Source organism: Meriones unguiculatus, chromosome 19, assembly GCF_030254825.1.
Source record: "Meriones unguiculatus strain TT.TT164.6M chromosome 19, Bangor_MerUng_6.1, whole genome shotgun sequence".
Lineage (NCBI taxonomy): Eukaryota > Metazoa > Chordata > Mammalia > Rodentia > Muridae > Meriones > Meriones unguiculatus.
The window spans coordinates 25,594,227-25,617,521 of NC_083366.1; the positions used below are offsets into that span (position 1 = coordinate 25,594,227).

Genomic DNA, 23,295 nt, shown 5'->3' on the forward strand with positions numbered 1-23,295 from the left:
TATATTATGCCATGGGGCTTTGTTTCAAACAGGTGTTGGTCTTCTACTAAATCCATGTTGAATCACATGCAGAACCTATGGCATCAGGTCAAATCACAGATTCCAGACAAGCCTAAGAACAAACTCTAGGTGGCCCATGGTCTTAGATGTTGCTGTTGACTAACTCTGGCCTCCTCTGAAGAGACTGGATGAATGGTGGCTATATTCTGGTGATGGGCTGTGGATATTTGGCAATTGATTCATCTGATATGTGCAATAATTTAAAGAAACACACTCTGTGATACACCTTTATGGAAGTGCTAAATTAAGCTTTGTTAAATAGAATTCATTAAAATGATAAAATACTCTGACAAAAGAAACTTAAGAAAGGAAGGGTTTATGTTAGCTTACAAGTCGAGGTACAGTCTATCGCGGCAGGGAACTCAAGACAGCAGGAGCTAGAAGCACTGACCACATTACGTCCACAGTCATAAGAAGAAAGCACGGATACATACACTTCTAGGACACAGTTCCTTTCTCCATTTTATACATCCAAGGTCACTGACAGGGAATGGTGCCACCCATAGGAGGTGGGTTTTTCTATCTCAATTAACATAATTGAGTAAGTCTCACAATTCTGTAAGTCTAGTTACACGGGATCCAATGTAGGCATCAGGCACATATACAGAGTACAGAGATACAGGCAGGCAACATACCCATACAAAGTAATAAAATAATAAAGTAATAAAATTTTAAAAAATTTCAAGTTTAAAAAAGAATGACAATAAAACTTTAAAGAACATGAAGTAAATAGTTCACCTTGTCCCAAAGGAACTCTTGCTTGAACAGATGCTGGAAGATCTCCTTTCAGATATTTGAAAGTCCTGAGTGGCAAAAGTGTTTGGGTAGTATAGTCTAGTTTTATATTATGCCATGGGGCTTTGTTTCAAACAGGTGTTGGTCTTCTACTAAATCCATGTTGAATCACATCCCTGAAAGCGATAGGAGGGGGAGTTATAACCCTCACAAGTGGATCTGAAGTTAAAGGGAGCTGGTTCTCTTTCTTCCATTCCTTCTGTCTTATGAGGAAATAATATTGTTTTCCCTGTAGAATAGGGCAACAAAATAGGGCAATGAGTCCATTGTGAAAGCAGAGACCAGCTCTCCTCAGACACTGAACCTGCTGATGCCTTGGTCATTGACTTCACAGTCTTAGTAAGAAATAACTTTATAGCCCTTGCTCAACACAAATGGACTTAAACATCTGGGGAAATAAAGTTCATCCAGGTAGGCAGTCAACCATATATAAGTGACCAGATACCACTTAAAAAAAAAATCTCTGGACACAATGATCTAGAAGCTTTTCTGTCTGGCTGGACTCAACATGTCTTATCATACATCATCTCTGGGAACAGTTAGGGTTGTCCTTGATTACTGAGAGGGGCCGATTGGAGGTGCTTTCCATGGGATTCTCCACCCTCTCCTCTCTCAATCTCTTCCTATCTCTACCCTTCATCTGCAATAATCTGTCACTCTGCAACAGTCATTTTCAGTGACTTCTGTGAGGTCTTTCAGTGAATTCTCCAACATGAGGATGGCCTTGGAGATTTGAAAACTCAACACAGTATTATCACCTTGTTGAATATTTTCTTTTGAAACATTACGTGTGAATAATTTCAAGAATTAGCTAAATGATTTGGTTTTATATGTGCAAAAAAGCGATCAAGGTGCATTTCTGGAATTAACTTCCCCTTATATCATTGGGGAACTGGTGGACATTCCAGCAGCCTTTGGAGAAAGGCTGAGAGTACAGTCTACCGACTCCCATAGACTTGCTTATGAGTCCTTCTCTCTGCACGGTGCAATTCTGTATGAAAACCATTACTGTGTTGTGTTAGTTCCTTGTCTAAAGTTGCCACAAATGGGGGGAATGGGTTGGATGACTATCAAGGCTGTGCTATGTCTGCTTGAAAGCAACTTGCTAGTAACTGCCTTCTCTAATTTCATGCTGGTCATGGGAGTCATTCATAGTGAGACCCCTTACATCAAACTGTAAATGTTGCATTTCAGGACTTCCCATTTCTCAACCCCCGGAGCCAATCACCAAACCTTTAGCGGCTCTGTACTTACACTTAATCATTCTGTTTCCATACCTGCTTGCTAAGCTTTATCTCAATTATGAGTGTTAAGCTCAAATTGCCATCAAGTCTAGGACCCATGACTATTCCTGCAGCACCTCAGATCTCTTAATTTTTTTAATTAATTAATTTATTTATTCACTTTACCTCCCAGTCCCACCTTCCCTCCCTCTTCCTGCCATTTCCCCTCCCCTCAAAAAAAAGGAAGCTCCACTCCACACCAAACCACTCTAGCACATCAAGTTGCATCAGGACCAGCTGCATCCTATTCCCTATGGCCTGGTAAGGCAGCCCCACCAGGGTAAAGTGATCAAAAAGCAGTCAACAGTCCTCATCAGAGACAGCCCCTCCCCCCCTTACTAGGGAAACCACACGAAGACCAAGCTGCCCATTGGAAGCATATGTGTAGGGACCTAGGTCCAGTCCATGCATGGTCCTTGATTGGTGCTTCAGTCTCCACAGGCTGCCTGGGTCCAGGTTAGTTGGCTCTGTTGGTCTTCTTGTGGAGTTCCTGTTCTCTCCAGGTCCTTCTGTCCTTTCTGGTACTCTCCTATAAGTCTATCTTTGATCATCTCAGCTCACACTGTGTAGATAAAACATATAACTGTTGTCTTTCAGTAGAACCAAGAGAATTTCCCAGGTGAGAATCCCTTTAAGATGGTTGAGAGACCACTTGAAGAAGTGTCTGTCATTGCAGAAAAAGTCTGTTTAAAAATGTGACCATTTTCTAATGACTCAACTATTTAAGATACCACCTCAAAACCAAGATAAGCATTCATTTCTCTAGAAATATATCTGAAAAGATACAACTTAGAGCTTGGGAATCAAAACTCCCTGAACTCAGACATCTGAGTTGGGAATGACATCCAATCCTCTATCTGAGCACCACATCTTTGCTTTGGAGGATGGACAGGAAGTTGGTGAATGAACAGGCCCAAGATTATGCTTTGTTCTTTGCTTGTTTTAATTTCTAGTTCGAGTGGAGTGTTGTTTTTTAAAATATAGTAATTACTAGAAAAAGAAAATAAATTCATTTATAAAAATGGAGGAAATAAAGTAATCTCAAGTATATAGACCTTCACATTTTATCTTAGATTTAAAGAAGCTGATGGGACCCAGAGAGATGGCTCAGTGGTTAAGAGCATTTGCTGTTCTTGCAGAGGACCCAGGTTCAGTTCCCAGCACCTACATGGCAGCCCCCGCTGTCTGTCACTCCAGTTCTGGGGACTATGACACCCTACTTTTGTCTCTGTGGACACCGTATTCACATGGCACACATGCATGCATGCAGACAAACGCCAATAAACATAAAACTGAAACGCAAAGACTAAGAAAGAACACAAGGTTATGTTAAAATACAATGTTTCTATATCTGGAAAATGTTACTTCTGTACCTGGTTTACTCATTTTTTTCTCAATTCATAAGTCTTAGTTTCAGCACCCCAATTTCTCTTTTAGGTTTCTTTGTTGTAAGTCTTGCATAGTACAGACATGTGTCATCTCTACATATATACAAATATGTGATACAAATACAGTCTCATACCTAGGAGGCTTCCTGGATAGTGTGGAGGGTTCCTTTGATGAAATTTTCACATTTATATTTCATATCAGTAGAGGGAAGGTCTGCTGAAAGAAGAAAAATCAAAAATTTTGAAACTCAGTTTCATCTCACATAATGATGGATCATGAGCAAGCAACTGAATCTGATGTTCAAATTAAGTGCATTTATCTCTAAATCCAGTGTATGCCTATTGAGCAGCTCAATATCTACCATACAGCAAATGAACTCTGTTGGAATTAATTTAGAAGAACATTGCCTTTATGAAGCAATTAATTAGATCACCAATTAGTTGAAGCAAACCAATTAATTATAGTATTAACCAAGAAAGTACATCCAGATTCATTCATATTTATTTCTTTAAATACTGGGCTTCTGTGTACCTCTTTAAAACTTCCTAAGAACTCAGGTATTCAAATTACCCCATCAAAACAAAGATAAACATTTCATTTCTCTAGCAATACATTTGAAAAGATACAAATTTAGAGGTCTGTTTATAGGCCAAAACATCCTGAACTCCAGGCATATCTTTTAAAATCTCGTCGTCTACTTGGGTACCACATGCTTGCTTTGGGGATGGAAGGAGGGTTGATGAATGAATACACAAAAGGTGTCTGTAGAAATCACCCAGGAGCCATCCAGTTCGTGTCTCCCTCTTCTCTTTGAACTTGGATTCATCTTTGACCACACTCACTTATCCTTGAAGACCTTGATGCTAAAACAGGATTATTCTTCATCTTACTTCGGACAAGATGTGGAGGGATAAGGAGGCCAGCCTGGGCTACAGAGTAAGTTCCAGGACAGCCAGCACTACACACAGAGAAAGCCTCTCTGAAAAACAAAACAAAACAAAAATGTGTCCTTGGCCTTAATCTTTGGCACTAAACTACTGGGCTCAAAGCCAAAAACATTCTTATTGTTTCCTCCACAGGTCATTTCATTATTATCAAGTAAGCAATGACTTTAATGATAACAGTGTTGGGATGAACCTATTTCAATGATGTGTTTTCTGAGTCAATAAAAGACCCATCTGAGAAGTAACAAAAACAGCTTTTTCTCCCATTGGGTTTCATGTTCTGTAAAAATAATATTGCCTGTGGCTGGTTTGTGCTAAAAAGACTTTTTACTAACTACCACCTGTCTCCCTCTCCAAACAATAACGCATAAATCAGTGCATAAAAGCCGTCAGAGGTATTCCTTTTTTACTGTATCCTTACATGTACACAGTTTCTCTTTTTATTACAGACAGGTCTCAGGTCTCAAAGCTCCAAAAATTGGTGTCTAAAATTAATTTGTCCTATTCATTTTTCTCTTTGTCTCTAGCACATCAAAATTTCACCTTCATGTGAATAAACTAGAATACAAAGATTGTTCTCTGAAAATACCAACAAGTTGCATGTCTAGTCTGAACATTAAATAAAACTGGACAAGGAAGTTTGGAGGGAAACCTGTAAAAAAGTGTCATTTGGTAATAAAGGACTATGGTTTTTTTTTTTTTTCTTAATCTGTGTGTGTGTAAGAGAGGGGGAGGGGTATGTATTTGCCACAGTGTGATAATGAAGGTGACAGGGCAACTTTTTCCAAGTTTTTTCCTCTCACCTTGTTGAATCAGGGAGATCTTGTTTTTGCCATGCTGTATACTCCAGGCCAGCTGGTTAACAAGATTCCTGAATAGTCTCTTCTCTTCATGGACCACCTCACCATAAGAGTTCCAGGATTAAAGATGCTCAGCATGTTATGGGGCTTTTTATCTTATGGGGATCAAATTCAGCTAAGACATCTCCCTGGCTCCCAAAAGATGAACCTTTTTTTGGAATACTAACTGTTTCTTTTTTAAATAACAACCAATCAGCAAGGTAGTACTTTTGCTGCAGTAACAAACCTCCTGAGAGTGGGAATTACAAGCATGCAACACCGTGACTCAATTCTATACTTAGCTTTTAAAGGCTCTTTCGGTGTTTAACAAGAAAGAGATCTCATTTTAGCCTTGAAGTGCTGTAGTAGAGAGAATAGTGCCCAAATGTGTTAGTATCCTAATCCCAAGAACATACTATTATATAGCAAGGGCAAGCTACCATGTTATAGTGGGACTCAGAATGTAGCTCAGTAGCAGCATGTTTGTTCAGCATGGCCTGGGTCCTGGGTTTCATTCCAGTACTGGAGAGGGGAGGAGGAAAATGAAAAGAAGAAGGGGGCTGAGGAGGAACAAAAAGAGGCTAGGAAGAGGAAGGGAGAGAGGGAAAAGGTAGGGGACAAGCACTGGGATGTTTTAGATGGAATTAAGTCTGATGATCTGGTATTTTAAAAATAAAATTAGCATTGATGGGTCCTTAACTAGAACAAGACACACTGACCTGTGGAAGCAGAGTCAGGACGATGCCTGGAGATTACTGGCCATTTAGGCTAGCCAAATCAGTGAGCTCCAGGTTCTGTGAGAGACTGTCTTAAAAACAAAGTAGATAACAAATAAGAAAGACACATAGCATCAACCTTTGGCTTCCACAAATAAGTACACAAATGAACACACACACATGAATTATGTTCACACATAAACTACATACAAAGAGTAGATATCATGAAAAGTATTTAGAAACAGAAAGAAACTATAATGAACCAAACATCTTTGAATTCATCTTTATTTTTTCTTCTTTTATTTAGAAAGGCTCTCATTAAGTTTATCAGGATGACTTCAAACTCACAATATCTGGGCTTACGTGGGAATGTATGCATAACTGGCCCTAGTTCAAATTAATTTTATATGGGAGTGGGTTCAGGAACAGGGTCTCATGTAGCCCAAGATGGCCTCAAATTCACCATGTAGTTGAGACCGTCCTAAAATTTTGATCCTCCTGCCTCCACCTTTTAAGTTCTGAGATAATAGGTATGTGATACTATGCTGGACTGCTCTTAATTTAGATTTCTTTGTGGATCATAGTTAATGGAAAGAAAATAAAACTGGAAATTGAAGTCAGTGTTGTAATCAACATTACAAGTTTCTTTGCTGTATCATTCAGTCTCACAATATTACAAAAAGAAAAAATGAAAGAAAGGAAGGAAGGAAGGAAGGAAGAAAGAAAGAAAGAAAGAAAGAAAGAAAGAAAGAAAGAAAGAAAGAAAAGAAAAGGGAACCAGTAGTGGGGGAGGGGTGTGTGTAAAAAAACAGGTAACTATGAGTACATACTTTTTGTAAGGAAGATTAAAAAAAAAGAAAGAATATTTCAGATAAGAAACAATTTTATATATTAAAGAAAGTTTAATGAGGTAAAGTAGTTGGATTTTTTTGTCAAAATAATAATAAAAAAAGAAAGGCAAACCCAGCTTAAATGCATGATAAAAGGTCACAAAAGGTTTATAAAAGATAAAACTCAAAAGATGTTCCATGTACCATGGGTAAACATTATTAAAATTCCTAAGATCAAAATCCAGGTCACTGATGTAAAACTAAGATCTGTCTTTTGTTGAAAACAATAAGGTTTTTCTATAGTATTTACCTGCTCATGGTAATATTTATAGGAAAAGATCTAAAGAACAAAGGTTCTAGGTTTTTTTTTTTATTTTCAAGGTAATTATGTACATTTTCTTCTGGGTTTGTTAAATTCTTATCTACTTGAAAAGCTGTGCCTTGCTAAAATCAGGATTTATTCAAAAATCTGTTGGCTTTTATTTAAACTCTGCTTAAATGTTACCCCCACAAAAGTTAAACTAAAATCTACTACTCCTTCTGTAAAACTGACCAAACTTCTGAGTCTTCTCCAACAAAAGCTTACAAGTCAAATCCAAATCAAAGATGAGAGGGCCTATTTTTGGCATTTACTACCAAAGGTCAGACCAGACCCAATGTGTGGTGAGACCCCTCTACAATGGCCCTGCATTTACAGTAAGCCACTGTTCTCTTCATCAGAGACGTTAACGATATTCCAGAACCACCAAATGCCCTGCAAAGGACGAGGCTAGAGTCAAGATGTCTGCAGTGTGTTAACTTCTGAGGCCATGTCAGAATCCCTGGGTCTGTCCTAGCTTCTGATGGCTTGCTGGTAATACTTGACATTCCTTAGCTTATAGGCTTATAGAATCATTATTCTAATTGTTGTCTTCATCTTAACCTCACACTATGTTTTCTTGTGTCTGCCTGTCTACTATCTATGTGTGTGTGTGTGTTTAACACACAAACATACCATAGAAGAGTAGAGCCTACACCTAATTCCTTCTTTGGGGGCTTGATTATCTGTCAAAAGCCTTTTCTTACAGTGATGTATTTGGGGTCAGGACTCGAAGTACAAATAAACTTGTGGAATCACAAATGAACTTTTAGAACCCCAATATTTACTTGATTATACCCCTAGGTTGCAACCTATAATGCTAAAAACAACTTACTTGCTAACCTTAGTAAAACAATGATTTGCACTGTGATATAGAACCTGCCTTTTGCAATAGAGAAAATTGTGGGACTGGAATATATATATATATGACAATATTTGCTATATTATTTTAAGTGGATAAATTCTTAAAAATATTTATTAGTAATGTCTCAGCAGTGAAGAGCACTGGTTGCTTTTCTGGAGGATCCTACAACCACAGGGCATCTCACACTGTCTATACTTCCAGCTCCAGGGGACTCCATACCCTCACACAAACATACAGGGAGGCAAAACATAAATGCACATGAAATTAAATAAATAAATAAATATTTTCAAAAATTGCAATTCACCATTTTCATTTCTACATTGCAATTGTTTTTATTAATTTTTTTCACGATGCCACAATTATTTTTTATAATTCCACTGTTAATGGGTATTCAGAATTACAAGTATTTCAGGATGAAGCCAGAATCACCTCTATTTTACACACAGTACTTTTTTTGTTGTTGTTTAACTTTTTTCTTTTTTTATTGTTTATTATTATTAGTTACATTTTATTAACTCTGTATCCCAGCTGTATCTATTCCCTCCCAATCCCACCCTCTCTCCCTCAGCTTCTCCCCGCCCCTTTCCAAGTCCACAGATTGGGGAGGACCTCCTCCCCTTTCGTCTAGCCCTGTTTTATCAGCTATCTTCAGGGCTGGCTGCAAAGTACTCCTCTGTGGCCTAGCAGGACTGCTCCTCCCTTGGTGGATGGGGAGGTCAAAGAGCCAGTCATTGAGTTCCTGTCAGAGATAGTCCCTGTTCCCCTTACTATGGGAAACCAATTGGTTATTGAGCTATCACGAGCTTCATCCGAGTAAAGGTTCTAGGTTATATCCATACATGGTCCTTGGAGAAACAGTTTCAGAAAAAAAAAAAAAAAAAAAACCCTGTGCCCAGATATATTTGGTCCTTGTGGGGCTCCTATCCTTTCCCCGTCATACTAACTCCCCTTCTGCCGAAGGTTTGGTTATAAGTCATAGTATCTGTTTTGAAACGCTGCTCGGTAGGGTCTTTCAGATGCCTTCTCGGTAGACTCCTGTCATTCGTCCAATGCACATCTCATTTGTCTTTCTAAGTGAGGATTGATCATCTTACCCTGTGTCTGCTTTCTTGTTTATCTTCTTTAGTTGTATAGACTTCATTATGTTTATCATATCTTGTAGGTCTATATAAGCAAGTATATACCATGTTTGTCTTTCTCCTTCTGGGATACTTCACTCAGCATGATCTTTTCTAGATCCTACCATTTGCCTGCAAATTTCATGATTTCCTCATTTTTGATTGCTGAGTAGTATTCCATTGTGTAAAAATACCACAATTTCTGTATCCATTCTTCCGTTGATGGACATCTGGGTTGTTTCCAGGTTCTGGTTAATCAACTCAAAAAAAAAAAAAATCAGAAGCCCTCCTGTATACCAAAGACAAAAGAGACAAAAAAGAAATAAGGGAAACAACACCCTTCACAATAGCCACTAACCACATAAAGTACCTTGGGGTGACACAAACCAAGCAAGTGAAAGACCTGTTTTGAGAAAAACTTCAAGTCTCTGAAGAAAGAAATTGAAGATATCAGAAGGTGGAAAGATCTCCCCTGCTCATGGATTGGTAGGATTAACATTGTGAAAATGGCCATCCTGCCAAAAGCAATCTACAGACTCAATGCAATTCCCATCAAAATACCAACTCAATTCTTTACAGACCTTGAAAAAAAAGATTCTTGGCTTCATATGGACAAACAAAAAACCCAGAATCTTCAAAACGATCCTGTACAACAGATCATCTGGAGGTATCTCCATCCCCGATCTCAAGCTGTACTACAGAGCAATAGTAATAAAAACTGCATGGTATTGGCATAAAAACAGAAAGGAGGATCAATGGAACCGAATAGAAGACACAGAAACAAACCCACACACCTATGTATACTTGATTTTTGACAAAGCAGCCAAATCTATTCAATGGAAAAAAAGACAGCATCTTCAACAAATGGTGCTGGTCCAACTGGATGTCTACATGCAGAATAATGAAAATAGATCCACTTTTTTCACCCTGCACAAAACTAAAGTCCAAGTGGATCAAAGACCTCAACATAAAACCAGATACTCTAAATCGGTTAGAAAAAAAAGTGGGGAACAGCCTAGAACTCATTGGCACAGGAGACAACTTCCTGAACAGAACACCAACAGCACAGGCTCTAAGAGCAACAATCAATAAATGGGACCTCATGAATCTGAAAAGCTTTTGTTTTTATTAATAATAGTTTATCTTACACACCAGTCTTAATGTTGTATCAAATGCTATTCGGGATAAGTATCAATTCTGACCATGTATCTAGGTTATCCTCAGTGAGGTTCTATCCTGTGGGAACATACTAGTAAAGGGTAATTACTGGATTTATATAGTATCTATTCCTTAGAGAGAGAGGTAAACACTATAATACTCCGGAGCCTCTGATTTCTGAGCATTCAAAACAGGGTTAATAATACCCAGCTGTCTCCCTCAAGATCATAGAGTCCATGTGAAGCCTCATTAAGATGCATCACTTCACTCCTCCATAGAAGAGAGGGATACAGTGCATGTGTAGGCACCTGTGGCTTCCTATCCTCACCTTTGTCGAGGTTCATTTGAGTTCATCGACAAGAAGGTGAAGGTATTTTAGCTGCAACCTGGACTACACTATAGAGAATTTTGATTAGGTGTCCTATAGCTTTTAAACACAGCATATTACCTTCCATGTTTAAGCTGGAGCCTTTAAGTGTTTAAACAGATCCAACCTATCTATTAGCATTTTATCTTTATAAGGGTAGCTTAAGGAAAGGAAAGACGTCTGTTTGCATAAATGGGCCAAGGGCCAAGAAGAGGCCTGAAGGTTAGAAGCATATCTTGAGAAACTGGGGTCTGAAGTGTCCTGAGATTTTCCTAGTAGCATCCAAACACTCCTTCGGTGTAGTGAATCCCAAATGTCCCTTCCAATTCACAGGAGAAGGCCTAGCGCACTCAAGCACGGACCTCCTCAGGTCTCCTGGTTTCTAAGAAGAGCCTGTTGGGGTTTTGCACACCCTAAGACACACCCGTGTCTTCTTTCTAAACTCGAAATGAGCAGAGAAACAGGAAAAGCTGATGCAGTGGACCACGGGGCCCTGCTGGAGCTCCGAGCTGTCCAGGAAATGCTGGGGAATATCTGTGAGGAGAGCATTACTAACGGTGACATCACGAAGCTGGGGACCTGGGTACCGGCCATTGCATCCTTGAGCCTTTACCCCAAGAGGCTGAGACACTGAACGGGTACCCAGCTGGACCTTTCTGACCCTGTCACTCTAGTAGTACAGGTGGGCAAAGCAGGTTCAGAGTTTCACTTGGGTTGGCCAAAGAAGCTCTAGGGTTCACACCACCTCGCTCCAGACAGTCCGGTACCATGCTGCGCCCGCTCACCTGCTAACACCGGACCTGCTCTCTACCACCATATGCCTCACCCCTTATCTGAATCTACCTGCAAAGAGGCATCCCACCACTCACCTGCACTTGACCCTCCCCTTACCTGTCCAGGACGGGCTCCTCATTAGGAAAGCTCCACCCCTTACCTGCACAAGTCCCGCCCCCACCTCTACAGAGGCCCTCACCCGCCGGAGTGCCCAGCGCCAGCCCACGCTCCGCCCCACGCTTGCCTACGCTGTGTTCCTTCCCCACAACGCGCTGACCCTCACTGTCCTTCATCAGCAAATTATTCTTACTCCTCTGGATTAGTCCCTTCCAGCAAAGCCCCCTACATTTGCCACGCCCTCCGTGCCCACACCCCGCTCTCCGCTCGCGGCCTCCTCTCCGGCCCAGCAGTCCTCCTCTGCGGCCCGCCCCACACCTCGCTCCGCCCCACGGCAGGAGGACCCTCCCTCCAGCCTATTGGAGACGGCGTCTGCATTCTACCTGTCCAATGAGAGCGTCCGGACCTCTCCCCGCCCCGCGTCGTGCGTCAGGCTAAAGGCAGGCCCCACTCGGCCACCACGCTGGTCACATGCCATGTGGCGCTTCTGCGGTCGGCGGGGACTGCGCGCTGTACAGCGTTCGAGCTGCGGGTGAGGCGTCGGGGATGGGAAGAGCGGACGGGTGCGGGCGGGACCGGTACTAACGACCGCGGGGTCTCCGCCATCTCCGGAGACGGTGACAGCCCTCTCTGGGCTCTTGCACCCAGAACTTCTTGCTGGTGACCTCCTGTACCTAGAAAACCTCTTCTGGGTTCGCAGGACCAAGTATCGTCCTACTTCTGTCAGTGGAACCCTGCAGGGCCGTAAAGGACCGTAAAGCAGTCCTTCCATCTCCGGTGTGTGGCACAGCACACTCTCCCCAAGAAACTACCAGAGTTGGGATGACACCGGTGTTCTGAAGGGGAGCCAGGTCCAGGGCACTGTCCTGACCCACTTTCCCTTCTTGATCCTTTAGTGATCCCATAGAGAGTGGGTGGTCTTGAGTGTGGGTTACCAAGGCTGTTTGAAGTAAAGACGGGCTTTGATGTGGATTTTAACTGTGTAATAAAAGAGGCAGTTTATGGCTCTCATTAGTAGATTTGTACCCATCTCATTTTTGTTACAAGGCAGTCCTTGAGGGCTCCATGACAAGCTGCTGTTTTCGTGAAGTTGTGCCTCCTGGAGTCAAACATTTTGTAGGGACTGGATTTACGGGAAAATAAAGGTGCTTTTAAAGAGCTCTTGGCTTTCATGCTGATCCAAACCCCTGTTAGTGGGGTGCAGCCCTAAACCCCATCCAAACAGTGCAGCCAAGCTCTAAGTTAATCTAAGTGAAGAAACGTGGGGGCGTGGGCTTTATGAAGTGTTTGAACTTGATAGCAGCAGTTTTATTTGTGTATGTAGTCACCAGAATGTAAATTGAGTGAAATATCCTAGCATTCTCTCAGTGTTTGTCATGCATACCCTGTTCTGATGAGCAACAATTTAACATCCATCTATAATCTAGAATTTTATGTCTGTGAGGAAAACCAGTTGATTTCAGCATATTGCCCTGATGCTGCCAGTGACTGAATTGGAGCATTTTCCCTCCTCTGCCCTTATAACCTTTAAAAGGGACATTTCTGAGATCTTAGTATAGAAAACTTCATAGAACATATAGTTTGAGAAAATAATTCTTTTAAATGATACTGCCAGTACTAGACAAGACTGCAACTCTTTATCTGTTTTGGATAGTCATTCCCTGAGACTGAAAATTATTTTTATTTGCTTTTTTCTTTTTAGTATCTGTGTACATTCCTACAGTAAGTTTACCTGCTGACTTGATACCCGGGTACTGTCTTTTTAAAAGTCCTTCTGCTTTTGCTTCTGTTCTAGGTTAAAATAGACCATAACTGGAAACTAGGGTTTTTTTTGAAATTTCTGAGATCATAGAAGATACATGATACAAATTCCTTTTATTTGGTTATCTTTATCCTATTCGATATGCATATATTGCTAAGGTATTTAGCCAAACAACTTTTCAGGAAATTCACTAACTTTTAGAACTCTCTGTAAACCCAGCAGGGTACACCGCAAAGTATGGAGGGAGAAGAGTGATCAAGCCTGCGAGCGAGTGCTACAGTATAAAGTGGGGGACAAGATCCACGGGTTCACTGTAAACCAGGTACCCACACATCTGACTTGCCACGTTCTTCATGAATCAAGGTCGGGAATGCATTCAGCTTCTGCTGGCAGAGGAGATCTCTCAGAGTAGAGACTGCAGTTTTTGTCCCAGGACCTCGTAAGCCTCCTGACTCATGGCTGGTGCTCCAGATGGCTTACAATGAAATGATGCTGGGGCCTTAATTGTACCCTTCACAGCGTCAGTCATTGTAGATATTAGAAAATGATCTACCCCCTACTCAGGCCTTTGTAGTAAAAGACACTGATGTTTCGGCAGCCAAGCCCAATCCTTTACTCTGATCAGTACAGGTGCTGTTTGCTCTTCTCCATATCTGCTCACTCACATTCTGCCATCAGGTCGAGTTGCCTCTGAATTTACATAGAACCCATCTTAGCTATGTTGTCTTGGAATTATAAAGAAGAGATCGTAGACCAGTATTTACTTGGTTTACGTTAAAAATAGGTTTTGCTGGCTCTTTTTCTTGTCTTTATTTTTTACTTTTAGGTTAAAACTTTTCCATTGCCTTGTTTTAATTTAATGTAATTATTGGAAAAATTTAAGCTGGCGATGTAGCTCAGTAGGTAGAATGCTGCCTAGTATTCAGGAAGTCCTGGGTTTAATCCCTAGCACTGTATGAAACCTTGTTTGGTCATATATGCTTGTAAGATCAGGGTTATTTTTAGATAGTTTGCAAGTCTATGGCCAGCCTGGGAGTCCCTGTCCTACATGTATGTGTGTGTATATATATATATATATATATATATATATATTCCTCATCTTACACACACTCACACACAAAAGAAATATCAATGCTTTGAATTTTTGGTGACAGGCTTTGTACCGTGCTTGATGCTCTAACAAATACAAGAAGAAGGCCGATAAGCTAAAAAGCCTTGTGCAGCTGCACCAAAAGGCAGAATTTGATAAGCATGTAGTAATCAGCAAGGTCTGTGACATTGGAGCGGTAGTTCCAGAGTGGTGAGTCACAAAAAAAAAAAAAAAATGAGGTGAGAGTATCATGAACTCGCTGAAAGGAACTTAGGCTTGTGGCACAAGTTGCCCAAGTTGAAGAAAGTCCTGTTCAGAATGGTGTGTTCTCTTCCTTATGTTTCAAACTAAAAGACACTTAAATGGTTGTTTGAAAACTATGGCCCTGACAGCCCTTGTCAGGCAGGTTATCTCCTGCTTTTGAGTACACTGGTCACCTATCTAAGTAAATGCAGAAATATTAAACCAGCTGTAATTAGACAAGCATCAAGAGCCCTCTGGGCCCCTGAGTTAGACCCAAGAGACTTGGTTCTAATTGTAGCTCTGCCAGGAACTTCCTGTAGAGAAGCGGGAAAGTCACGTTCATGGCCTCTGGGAATAGAGAACGATGCTGGTACATTTATAGTGTGGATGGTCTGTGATTGAAGGAAAGAGGACCAGCTGATGTGAATGTGCAATAGTATATTCTCTGTCTCTGACTCTCTGTATATGTGTGTGTGAGTGTGAGTGTGTGAGTAGAGGTCTTCCTCAAGGGAATTGTTCTCAATCACACTTCGCCTTTTTTTTTTTGAGGCAGGTTTTCATGGAGGCCTCACTGGCCTCAAATGTGTATGTAGTGTAGTCAAGGACAACCTTCAACTTCTATTATCTTCCCATCTCCATCTCCGAGAAGCTGGGATTACATGTGTGTGCTACCATACTCTTGTTTAATATGGTGCCAAGGCAAGAACTCTTGGCTTCATGCGTGGCAGACCCTCCGCCCACTGAGTTACATCCACAGCCCTGAGGCAGGATCTCTCACTGAACTTAGAGTTTACTGACTTTGTTAGATGGGCTGCTGGCCAGTGAACTGCAGGAGTCTCTGCCCCCTTGGTGCTGGGATTACAGACATGCTCTTGCATGCAGCTTTTTATGGGTTCTGGGAATTGAACTTAGGTCCTCATGCTTGCATAGCAAGCTCTTTACTGAATAATCTGTCTCCCCAGCCCCCAGAACCCTTTAGCTTATATCCGGACTCTAGAGACTTATTCAAGTAAGAGGTCATTCCTCTGTCTCTCTCTTTTGCTGCTCCCTGCCTGGGGAGTGGGGATGGTTCATTTTTATTGTAGGCATTTATGACATAGTTCATTAGAAAGAACATGGACATCAGGGGGATCTTGGCTCATTGGTCATTAACTCTGAGCCTCAGCTTTCGTCATCTCTAAATGAGGGGATGGATGGCAATGTGTCCCTAGCAGCTTGAATGCAACATGCTTAAAAGATGATTGGTAGAATAAATTAGACCCCAAGTAGCATGCATCCTCATCAGCCTGCAGTGGGGTCTTAATTTTCTTGTCTGTGAGAACAGGGATTTGGATAGGATGGTCTGTCCCTGCCAGAGGCTGGCTTCCTGGCATCTAGTTTTAAGACAGAACAGCCAGTTCTTGGCCGGAGGAGGTAACTTAGTTGGTGAGAGACTTGCAAGAGGACCTAAGTTGGATCCCCAGAGCCCATGTTGAAACAAAACAACAAAAAGCACACAAAAACCAGGAATGTCATGCACCTGTAATCCCCAAATGGAAGAGGTAGGGATAGGTTGATCCCTGATGCTCACTGGCCTGTCAAACTAGCTTACTCAGCAAGTTCCAGCCAGTGAGAGAACTTGTATCAAAAAACAAGGTGGACTACTCCTAAGGAACACCAGAGGATGTTCGCAGACCTGCACGCACGCACGCATGCGCACACAAAAAGAAGCTGATTCTCCCGGTGTGTTGAATGAACCGTGCTGCATACGTCTGCCCACGCTTTCTTTCTCTCCTCAGGTCACTCCTGTTCCTGAACTGTTCCTGACAGCGGTAAAGCTCAGCCATGATGACACAGGAGCCCAACACCTGCACCTGGCGAGGGAAGACAAGAACAACTTATTCAGGTATGCGGTCCTTTTAAGAGTGTGCTCTTGAATGACTCTGTGTAACACATCTACTGTAGATCCCAAAATGACAGGAAAAAGTGAGCCTTGCTGGCCTGGCAGCTCGCTGGTCAACCTAGTACTATTGAGAGAGGAGAAGGGCTGTTGCAGGTCTATGTGGGGCCAGGCTGCATAGTAAGTTCTAGGCCAGACTCTCACTATAGAGTGAGAATCTGTTCCACTTCTCCCCCTCCTCTCCAAAAGGAAACTTACATGAATTTACCTAAAGATCCTATATCTAGATATGTTGAAATTTTACAGTATGACTCAGTGACTCATACATGATAGTCAGAAAGCATTTTATCAAAAGATTGCGATGTGACAATGATTGGTTTTCCTGTGCAGGGTGGCCACGGGTTCCGTAATCCTGTCGCTGGATGTTAGGCTAGCCCCTTGTCACCCGTTTGTCACCTTTCCTTTCCCTCAGCGTACAGTTCCGCACCACCCCGATGGACAGCACTGGAGTCCCTCATGTTCTCGAGCATACCGTCCTCTGTGGTTCTCAGAAGTACCCATGCAGGGATCCTTTCTTCAAGATGCTCAACAGGTCCCTGTCCACGTTTATGAATGCCTTCACGGGTAAGAGGGACATCCGGAGTCAAAGCCATGTTTGCTCTGTCAGACACCAGTGGGCAAATTAAGCTATTTTCCAACAACAAAAGAAGACTTAGTGCAGTAACTGTTGAAAGATTTCACTTACTTTACATCCTGACCACAGCTTCCCCTTTTGCATCTCCTCCAAGTCCCTGTGCCCTAACCACTCTCCCCACCTCGGTTTCTCTTCAGAGAAGGGCTGGCCTCAATGGATATCAACCAGCCATAGAATGTCAGATAAAGCTGAAGTAAGAGCAAGCACCTCCTCTTCAGTTATGGCTAGACAAGGCAACCTGTTAGCTAAAGGGTCCCAAAAGCAACAGAGTCAGAGCCATCTCCTGCTCCCCCACTGTTAGGAGTCCCACAAGAAGAGCAAGCTAGGGCTGGAGGCATGGCTCAGCCATTCAAGACTAGGCTCACAACCAAAACTAGAAGAAGACCCAGCTACACAACTGTAACTTATGTGCCGAGGGCCGAGGTCAGTTGTCAGTCCTTGGACTATGTGAAAGACTTAAGAAGCTCAGCTGTTTTAGAAGAACAACACCTTGGTTAGATTATAGAAATGGGAGTACCAGGAGCTGTGGAGATGGCTCAGTTGATAAAGTGTTTGCCATGCAAGCGTGAGGACTCATGTTCAGAACACTAGCGTCCACGAGAAAGCCAGGTGCACTGGTTCCCAGTGCATCAGAGGTGGAGGCTGGAGGATCTTTCCACTTTCTAGCCAGTCAGTATAGCTCAGCTGGTGAGCTCCGGGTTCAGTGCAATGCCCTGTGTCAAAATAAAAGGCGGGGAGTAATTGATGAAAGGATCGGCACCAACCCCTGGCCTCCGTGTACACACACAAATAATAAGGAAGTCAGTGAAAACCAGGGTGTTAGAACAGTGGTGTGGTAGTGTCTCTGATAAAGTTCAGAGCACATCTGGGGTGTCCCGACAGCATCTACAGTGTTGTGATTAATATCCAACTTAAATTAAATTAGTCTTATCAGCTAAACTGGTGGAGCAACTAAGTCAAGCAGTGGATCAAATCAAAACATAGGGAAGGTGACTGTTCACAGAAGTCTTGGGGATCTGGGATAGGTTGAGGCTCAGGGTGATGGGCTGAGTAGAAGTACTGCATGCAGGCCTCCTGCCTTCTGTCCCGTGGGAAATAAACACTGAAGCACATCAAGAAGTGAGACTTCAGGGTAATGAGTTTCCACAGGCATTTCGTATATTTTAAAATCTTACTCTCTTTCTCCCCAGCTAGCGATTACACGATGTATCCGTTTTCCACTCAAAATCCCAAAGATTTCCAGAACCTTCTCTCAGTGTATTTGGATGCAACATTCTTCCCATGCTTGAGGGAACTAGACTTCTGGTATGTAATGATTAGTTATATGACTCAGGCTGTAGTTGTCTGCTCTGTACCATTTTTTACTTACCTGTTTATCGTTTCTTTAGGCAGGAAGGGTGGCGACTAGAACATGAGAATCCAAGTGACCCTCAGACACCCTTGATCTTTAAAGGAATCGTTTTTAATGAGATGAAAGGGGCATTTGTAAGTGTCCTTCCTCATTTCTGTTGCATTAAAATTATCTTTAAAAGAACACGTATGTATTTGTATGTAGTATGTACATTTAAACATTTTATGTAGCATATAACATGTCATCGTGAATGTGGAGATCAGAAAACAACCTAATGTGTTGGTGCTTGCCTTCCACCTTGTTGGAGGTGGGTTCTCCTGTTTTTCACATGAGGGAATCCTGAACCTCTCTGGAAACTGTCCTTTTTCTAGCTCCCATCTTGATCTTGCTGTGGGAGTGCTGAGTTTGCAGAGGGTTGCTAATGTGTCCTGCTTTATATGTGAACTGGGGATTTGAACTCAGATCATTATGCTGTGCTTTAACCACTGAGCCATCTCCTCAGCCTGCCTCTGTAAAGTTTTGAAACCTGTATGTGCTTGGGTGATAGGAGATCCGTTATTTACCATTCTCACCTAGCTGCTTAAATTACCTGGAGTCAGTACTGTCAGCAGAACCAAAACCCCTCAGAAGGGCCTGGTTTCATTATACATGACCGAGAATGTGAAGGCCTGCCCTTGCCTGTCCTATTCCTTCTGAAGTATGTGGGGTGGTTTGTATATTCCAGGATGCTCTGATTCTTGTGGCCTCTTTGAGTAATAATTTTGTATTCCTTTCTACTCCATTTAGTATCATTTTGTTCTTGACACTCCATGATAGTAGTGTCTACATAGGTAGCGCACCAAAGAATTCTTGTACACCCGTTCTTATCCCACTGTTAACCTTCCCTCTCTGACTTCAGCTGCACAGTTGTTGAAAAACAAACTGAGCATCCAAGAGTGCTGACCTTGATTTTTTAAGAATCCTCCTTTATTTAGGGTTATTAAACACTTCTACCTCCCTTCCAACCCCCAACACTGGGTAGGAGGGAAAGAAGGTTAGTGAGGACAAAGGGCGGGTTTCTCTCTGCTACTTCCTGCTGGGTTGGGTCATAGGATTCTTTTGGGGGCAATACCAATATCAGTCATCCGGAAGTCCAGGTAAACAGCAAATCAGCAAACAGCAAATGCAGAGGCAGAACAAACCAGCAGCAAGCAGTCCTCTGCCAAGCAGCTGTACCTTTTTCCTCTGCGCTGTCACATTTATACCCCTCAAAGTCCTCAGAATTCAACTAATTCCACCTGGCAAAGACCACGTTCCACATAAGACACTTAACAGGTGTAGACAAAAAAACATGTTTACATATCATAAACCAAAACATTCATGACACAAGAGAGCCAGACCTTAGGTCCCATCCACATATTAACTGAGCGAGAAGTTAAACAGCACTTGTGCGGCTGTTGGAAGGCATTTGATTTACAAGTACTTTCATTAACTTATTATTACTTTTCAATTTCAAGACAGACAATGAGAGGATATTCTCCCAGCACCTCCAGAACAAGCTTCTTCCTGACCACACGTACTCCGTGGTCTCTGGGGGGGATCCACTGTGCATCCCAGAGCTCACATGGGAGCAGCTGAAAGAGTTCCATGCTACTCACTATCACCCCAGCAATGCCAGGTAGTGTTGGGTGTAGCGGTTTGATGGTAGATCAATAGTTGACTTGCTTGCATTCTTACATTAAGTGATGTGGCTTCTCATTTAATGAAGAAATGTTTGCTGAACAGATCCGTAGCTCTGGGTAAGATAGTGACGTTCACCTGTGGGTCCTACAGGGAAATCATTGTAAACGTCTACAGCCATAACTCTCAGTTGGCAGTGCTTATTGCCTAAAAGCAATCTGTAGACTCACTTCTCTGCGGGAGGCTGGGACTGATGTTCACCATACTCAGGGAGCCTTCTGTTGTGTTTTGCAGAATCGAACTTTATTTTTTGTTGTTGTTAGGTTTGTTTTGTTTTGTTTTGTTTTTTTGCTTGTTTGTTTTGTTTTGTTGATTTGGTTGGTTAGTTGTTATTGTGTGTGTTTGTTTGTTTGTTTTTGCTTTTGGACTATGTAGCTCTTGCTGGCCTGAAATTCACTATACTGATCTGGTGGCTTTGAACTTACAGATGTCCACCTGCTTCTGCCTCCTAAATGCTGGTATTAAAGACATGTGCCACCATACCAGGCTAATTGAACTTTAAATTGAACTTTAAATTCTTTTCTTTGAAGGAAAAGAAAGATCACCTCAGCATTTGTAGCCTTTTTTTCTCGTGGGTTACTTAAGTGCTTTATATTAAAAACATGTAATGTAGTAATTGTAGCCTGAAGTCTAATTTTATGAAATTCCTTATTTTAGGTCTGTCAATCTTAGATACATTCTTTTTCACATTGCATCTCATTGGAACTCGTTTGGTTTTTGCAATGCCTTTATCACAGGTTCAAAATAAAACTAAACAATTTTTGTTGCATTTAACCAAGTCCTCCTGTTTGCTGTGTATAGTTAGATTGAATCAAAACAAAAAAAATATTCCTATATGCAGTTCACAGTCATGAGGAGATGAGCTGATACATATCTTGTACACTCTGTCTCATGCAAAAGCCCTCGAAGTTGATTCCTGCCTCTTTCAAGCCAATAAGGTGTTGCTGTCTTTGTTCCCTGGACTTTAGGTTCTTCACTTATGGGAATTTTCAGCTGGAACAGCACCTGAAACAAATTCACGAAGAAGCCCTGAGTAAATTTCAGAAAATGGAGCCGAGCACAGCGGTGCCAGCCCAGCAGCGCTGGGACAAGCCTGTGAGTGGCCCCTGCAGTTTCCACCAGTGTTTTTATCCTGCCTGTCAAATGTATTGAAACAGAAGCTTGGACTGAGTAGTACTATTAATATTTTGAGAAGTTGTCCTGAGCTGTGAAGTGTTTACAAGCTTTTTAAGACTGAGGGAATGGTTAGTTGTTAAAAGCTGATTTACTGCCAACTATTTGACATGTCCAGATAATCTATGGTTGTTTAAGACCATGCTCTGTGCCTGTCTAAAGTACCACATCATTCTGCAGAGGGAATTCCATATAACATGTGGCCCGGATTCACTAGCTACGGATGCCGCTAAACAAACGACTGTCAGCGTCAGCTTCCTATTACCAGAGTAAGTGTGTGTTGTAAAATTTGTGCTGGCAGACAGTGAGAAAGTACACTGATGAGAAGGCCAGATAATCCAACAGTCAGAAGTAATTTAAGGGACAGGTGGGAGGATTCAAGGATCAAGCAAGTTTTAAGACTAGAAAAAAAAATGTCAAGATTTTAATAACCTCAGAAATGGGGTGGGGAATATCAATTTTGCCAGCCAGTCGGAGAAAATTAATTTTCTTATTGTGTACACACACACACATTCACACACGATATCTGCAGTTCAATCTGGTTTAGAACTGTCCATGTAGCCAAGGATGACCTTGAACTTCAGCTCCTCCTCCCTCTACCTCTCAAATGCTGTGGTTATAAGGATATGCCACAACTCCTTCTTTGTAATGCAGTGCTGGGAAAACGAAGGTTTTCATGCATGTAGGCAAATTCCGTGCCCTCTGACCCACATTCCCTGCCCTTCTCAGTATAGACTAGTTTTCACTAACAGTGAATGTTTTCAGAAAAGAGACTGCTTTCAATACTTTAGCTTTTGGAGTTTGGGAGGTCACTGGTCCACTTCAGGTAAAAGTGAAAGCTATCCTCAGGAGAATATGCCACAAACAATACTATTTAACTCTAGAGATTTACTGAAGAGAGCATCAAACTCATGCCCTGAAGACCACCTAAGACAGGAAAGACAGGGCTCTTCTACCCTACCCGAGCTCCAGCTGCCACTCATAAACCAACATTCTCTTATGGTGCTGACGTGGTCATGTTGCTGAACCTACAGTATGTCAAAAGACATGGTAGACTATCTTATGATAGCATCTCAAGTGTAACTAAATTAATTTCCTGATTCTGAACCCCCATCCTATCCCATATAATTATTAAGTTAAAGTAAAACTTCTAGAATTTCTAGCAGAAATTAGGCTTGGTTGAAGATGTAGGTGCTGATTTAATAATAGTTGTGAATGACTTCAAAAACTCTCAGTGCTAGAGAAATGACCCGGTCCATAAAGTGGTTGGTTCCTCCACAAGCAGGAGGACCCGAGTTCTATCCCAGAGCTTTAAAGCTGGATATGGTGACACAAACTTGTAATTTCTGTGCTTGGATTGACGAAGGGGTGAAGAGAGGCAGGCCCACATGCTCACTTTCCAGCCAGCCAAGCAAAATCAGAAACATCTAGGAAAAGTAAGAGAACCTATGTGAGCAAACATAGGCAGATGGCATCCACGGAACGATGCTGTGGCTGTGTACACAACTGCAAACACAGGAATATGTGTATACACATGCTTTTGTATTTTTTTCTTAAGTTTCGTATGTGACCTTTACTGAACTTATTCATCAGAGTAGAAATAATGTCTGCACACAACTGAGTGTTTGTTACTACAACTTCTGTATCACAATTAAAATCCAAACAGTTCTTTAAAAACTACACACACACATCTTTTTAAAAAAGAAAACATGCCATCATTACCAGGACAGGATCTGGGGGAGAAGAGGGGCAGTGGGAAGAGAGTGGGGAA

At 41.9% G+C, this 23,295-nt stretch overlaps 1 protein-coding gene and 1 long non-coding RNA gene across 3 annotated transcripts in view; one reads left to right on the top strand and one right to left on the bottom strand.

Annotated features, from left to right (window-relative positions):
- Window positions 1-380: 380 nt before the first annotated feature.
- Window positions 381-11,909, bottom strand: LOC132649202 (uncharacterized). The gene is made up of 5 exons (XR_009587650.1): window positions 11,614-11,909; window positions 6,030-6,118; window positions 4,303-4,506; window positions 3,661-3,743; window positions 381-2,700 (listed from the first exon to the last, which is right to left on the bottom strand). It is a non-coding gene; the product is annotated as an uncharacterized LOC132649202 (long non-coding RNA).
- A 111-nt stretch (window positions 11,910-12,020) lies between these two features.
- The window catches only part of Pitrm1 (pitrilysin metallopeptidase 1), a 31,735-nt gene continuing 20,460 nt past the window's right edge, over window positions 12,021-23,295 (top strand). Inside the window, exons 1-9 of one of the 2 annotated variants that reach the window (XM_021657069.2) lie at window positions 12,021-12,145; window positions 13,595-13,697; window positions 16,487-16,593; window positions 17,060-17,211; window positions 18,472-18,586; window positions 18,670-18,766; window positions 20,129-20,289; window positions 21,320-21,446; window positions 21,705-21,793. In XM_021657069.2, the coding sequence (XP_021512744.1) occupies window positions 12,090-12,145; window positions 13,595-13,697; window positions 16,487-16,593; window positions 17,060-17,211; window positions 18,472-18,586; window positions 18,670-18,766; window positions 20,129-20,289; window positions 21,320-21,446; window positions 21,705-21,793 (1,007 nt within the window). In that variant the 5' untranslated portion in view covers window positions 12,021-12,089. The remainder of the gene's footprint in view (window positions 12,146-13,594; window positions 13,698-16,486; window positions 16,594-17,059; window positions 17,212-18,471; window positions 18,587-18,669; window positions 18,767-20,128; window positions 20,290-21,319; window positions 21,447-21,704; window positions 21,794-23,295) is intronic. The other variant, XM_021657071.2, reaches the window with a different exon arrangement.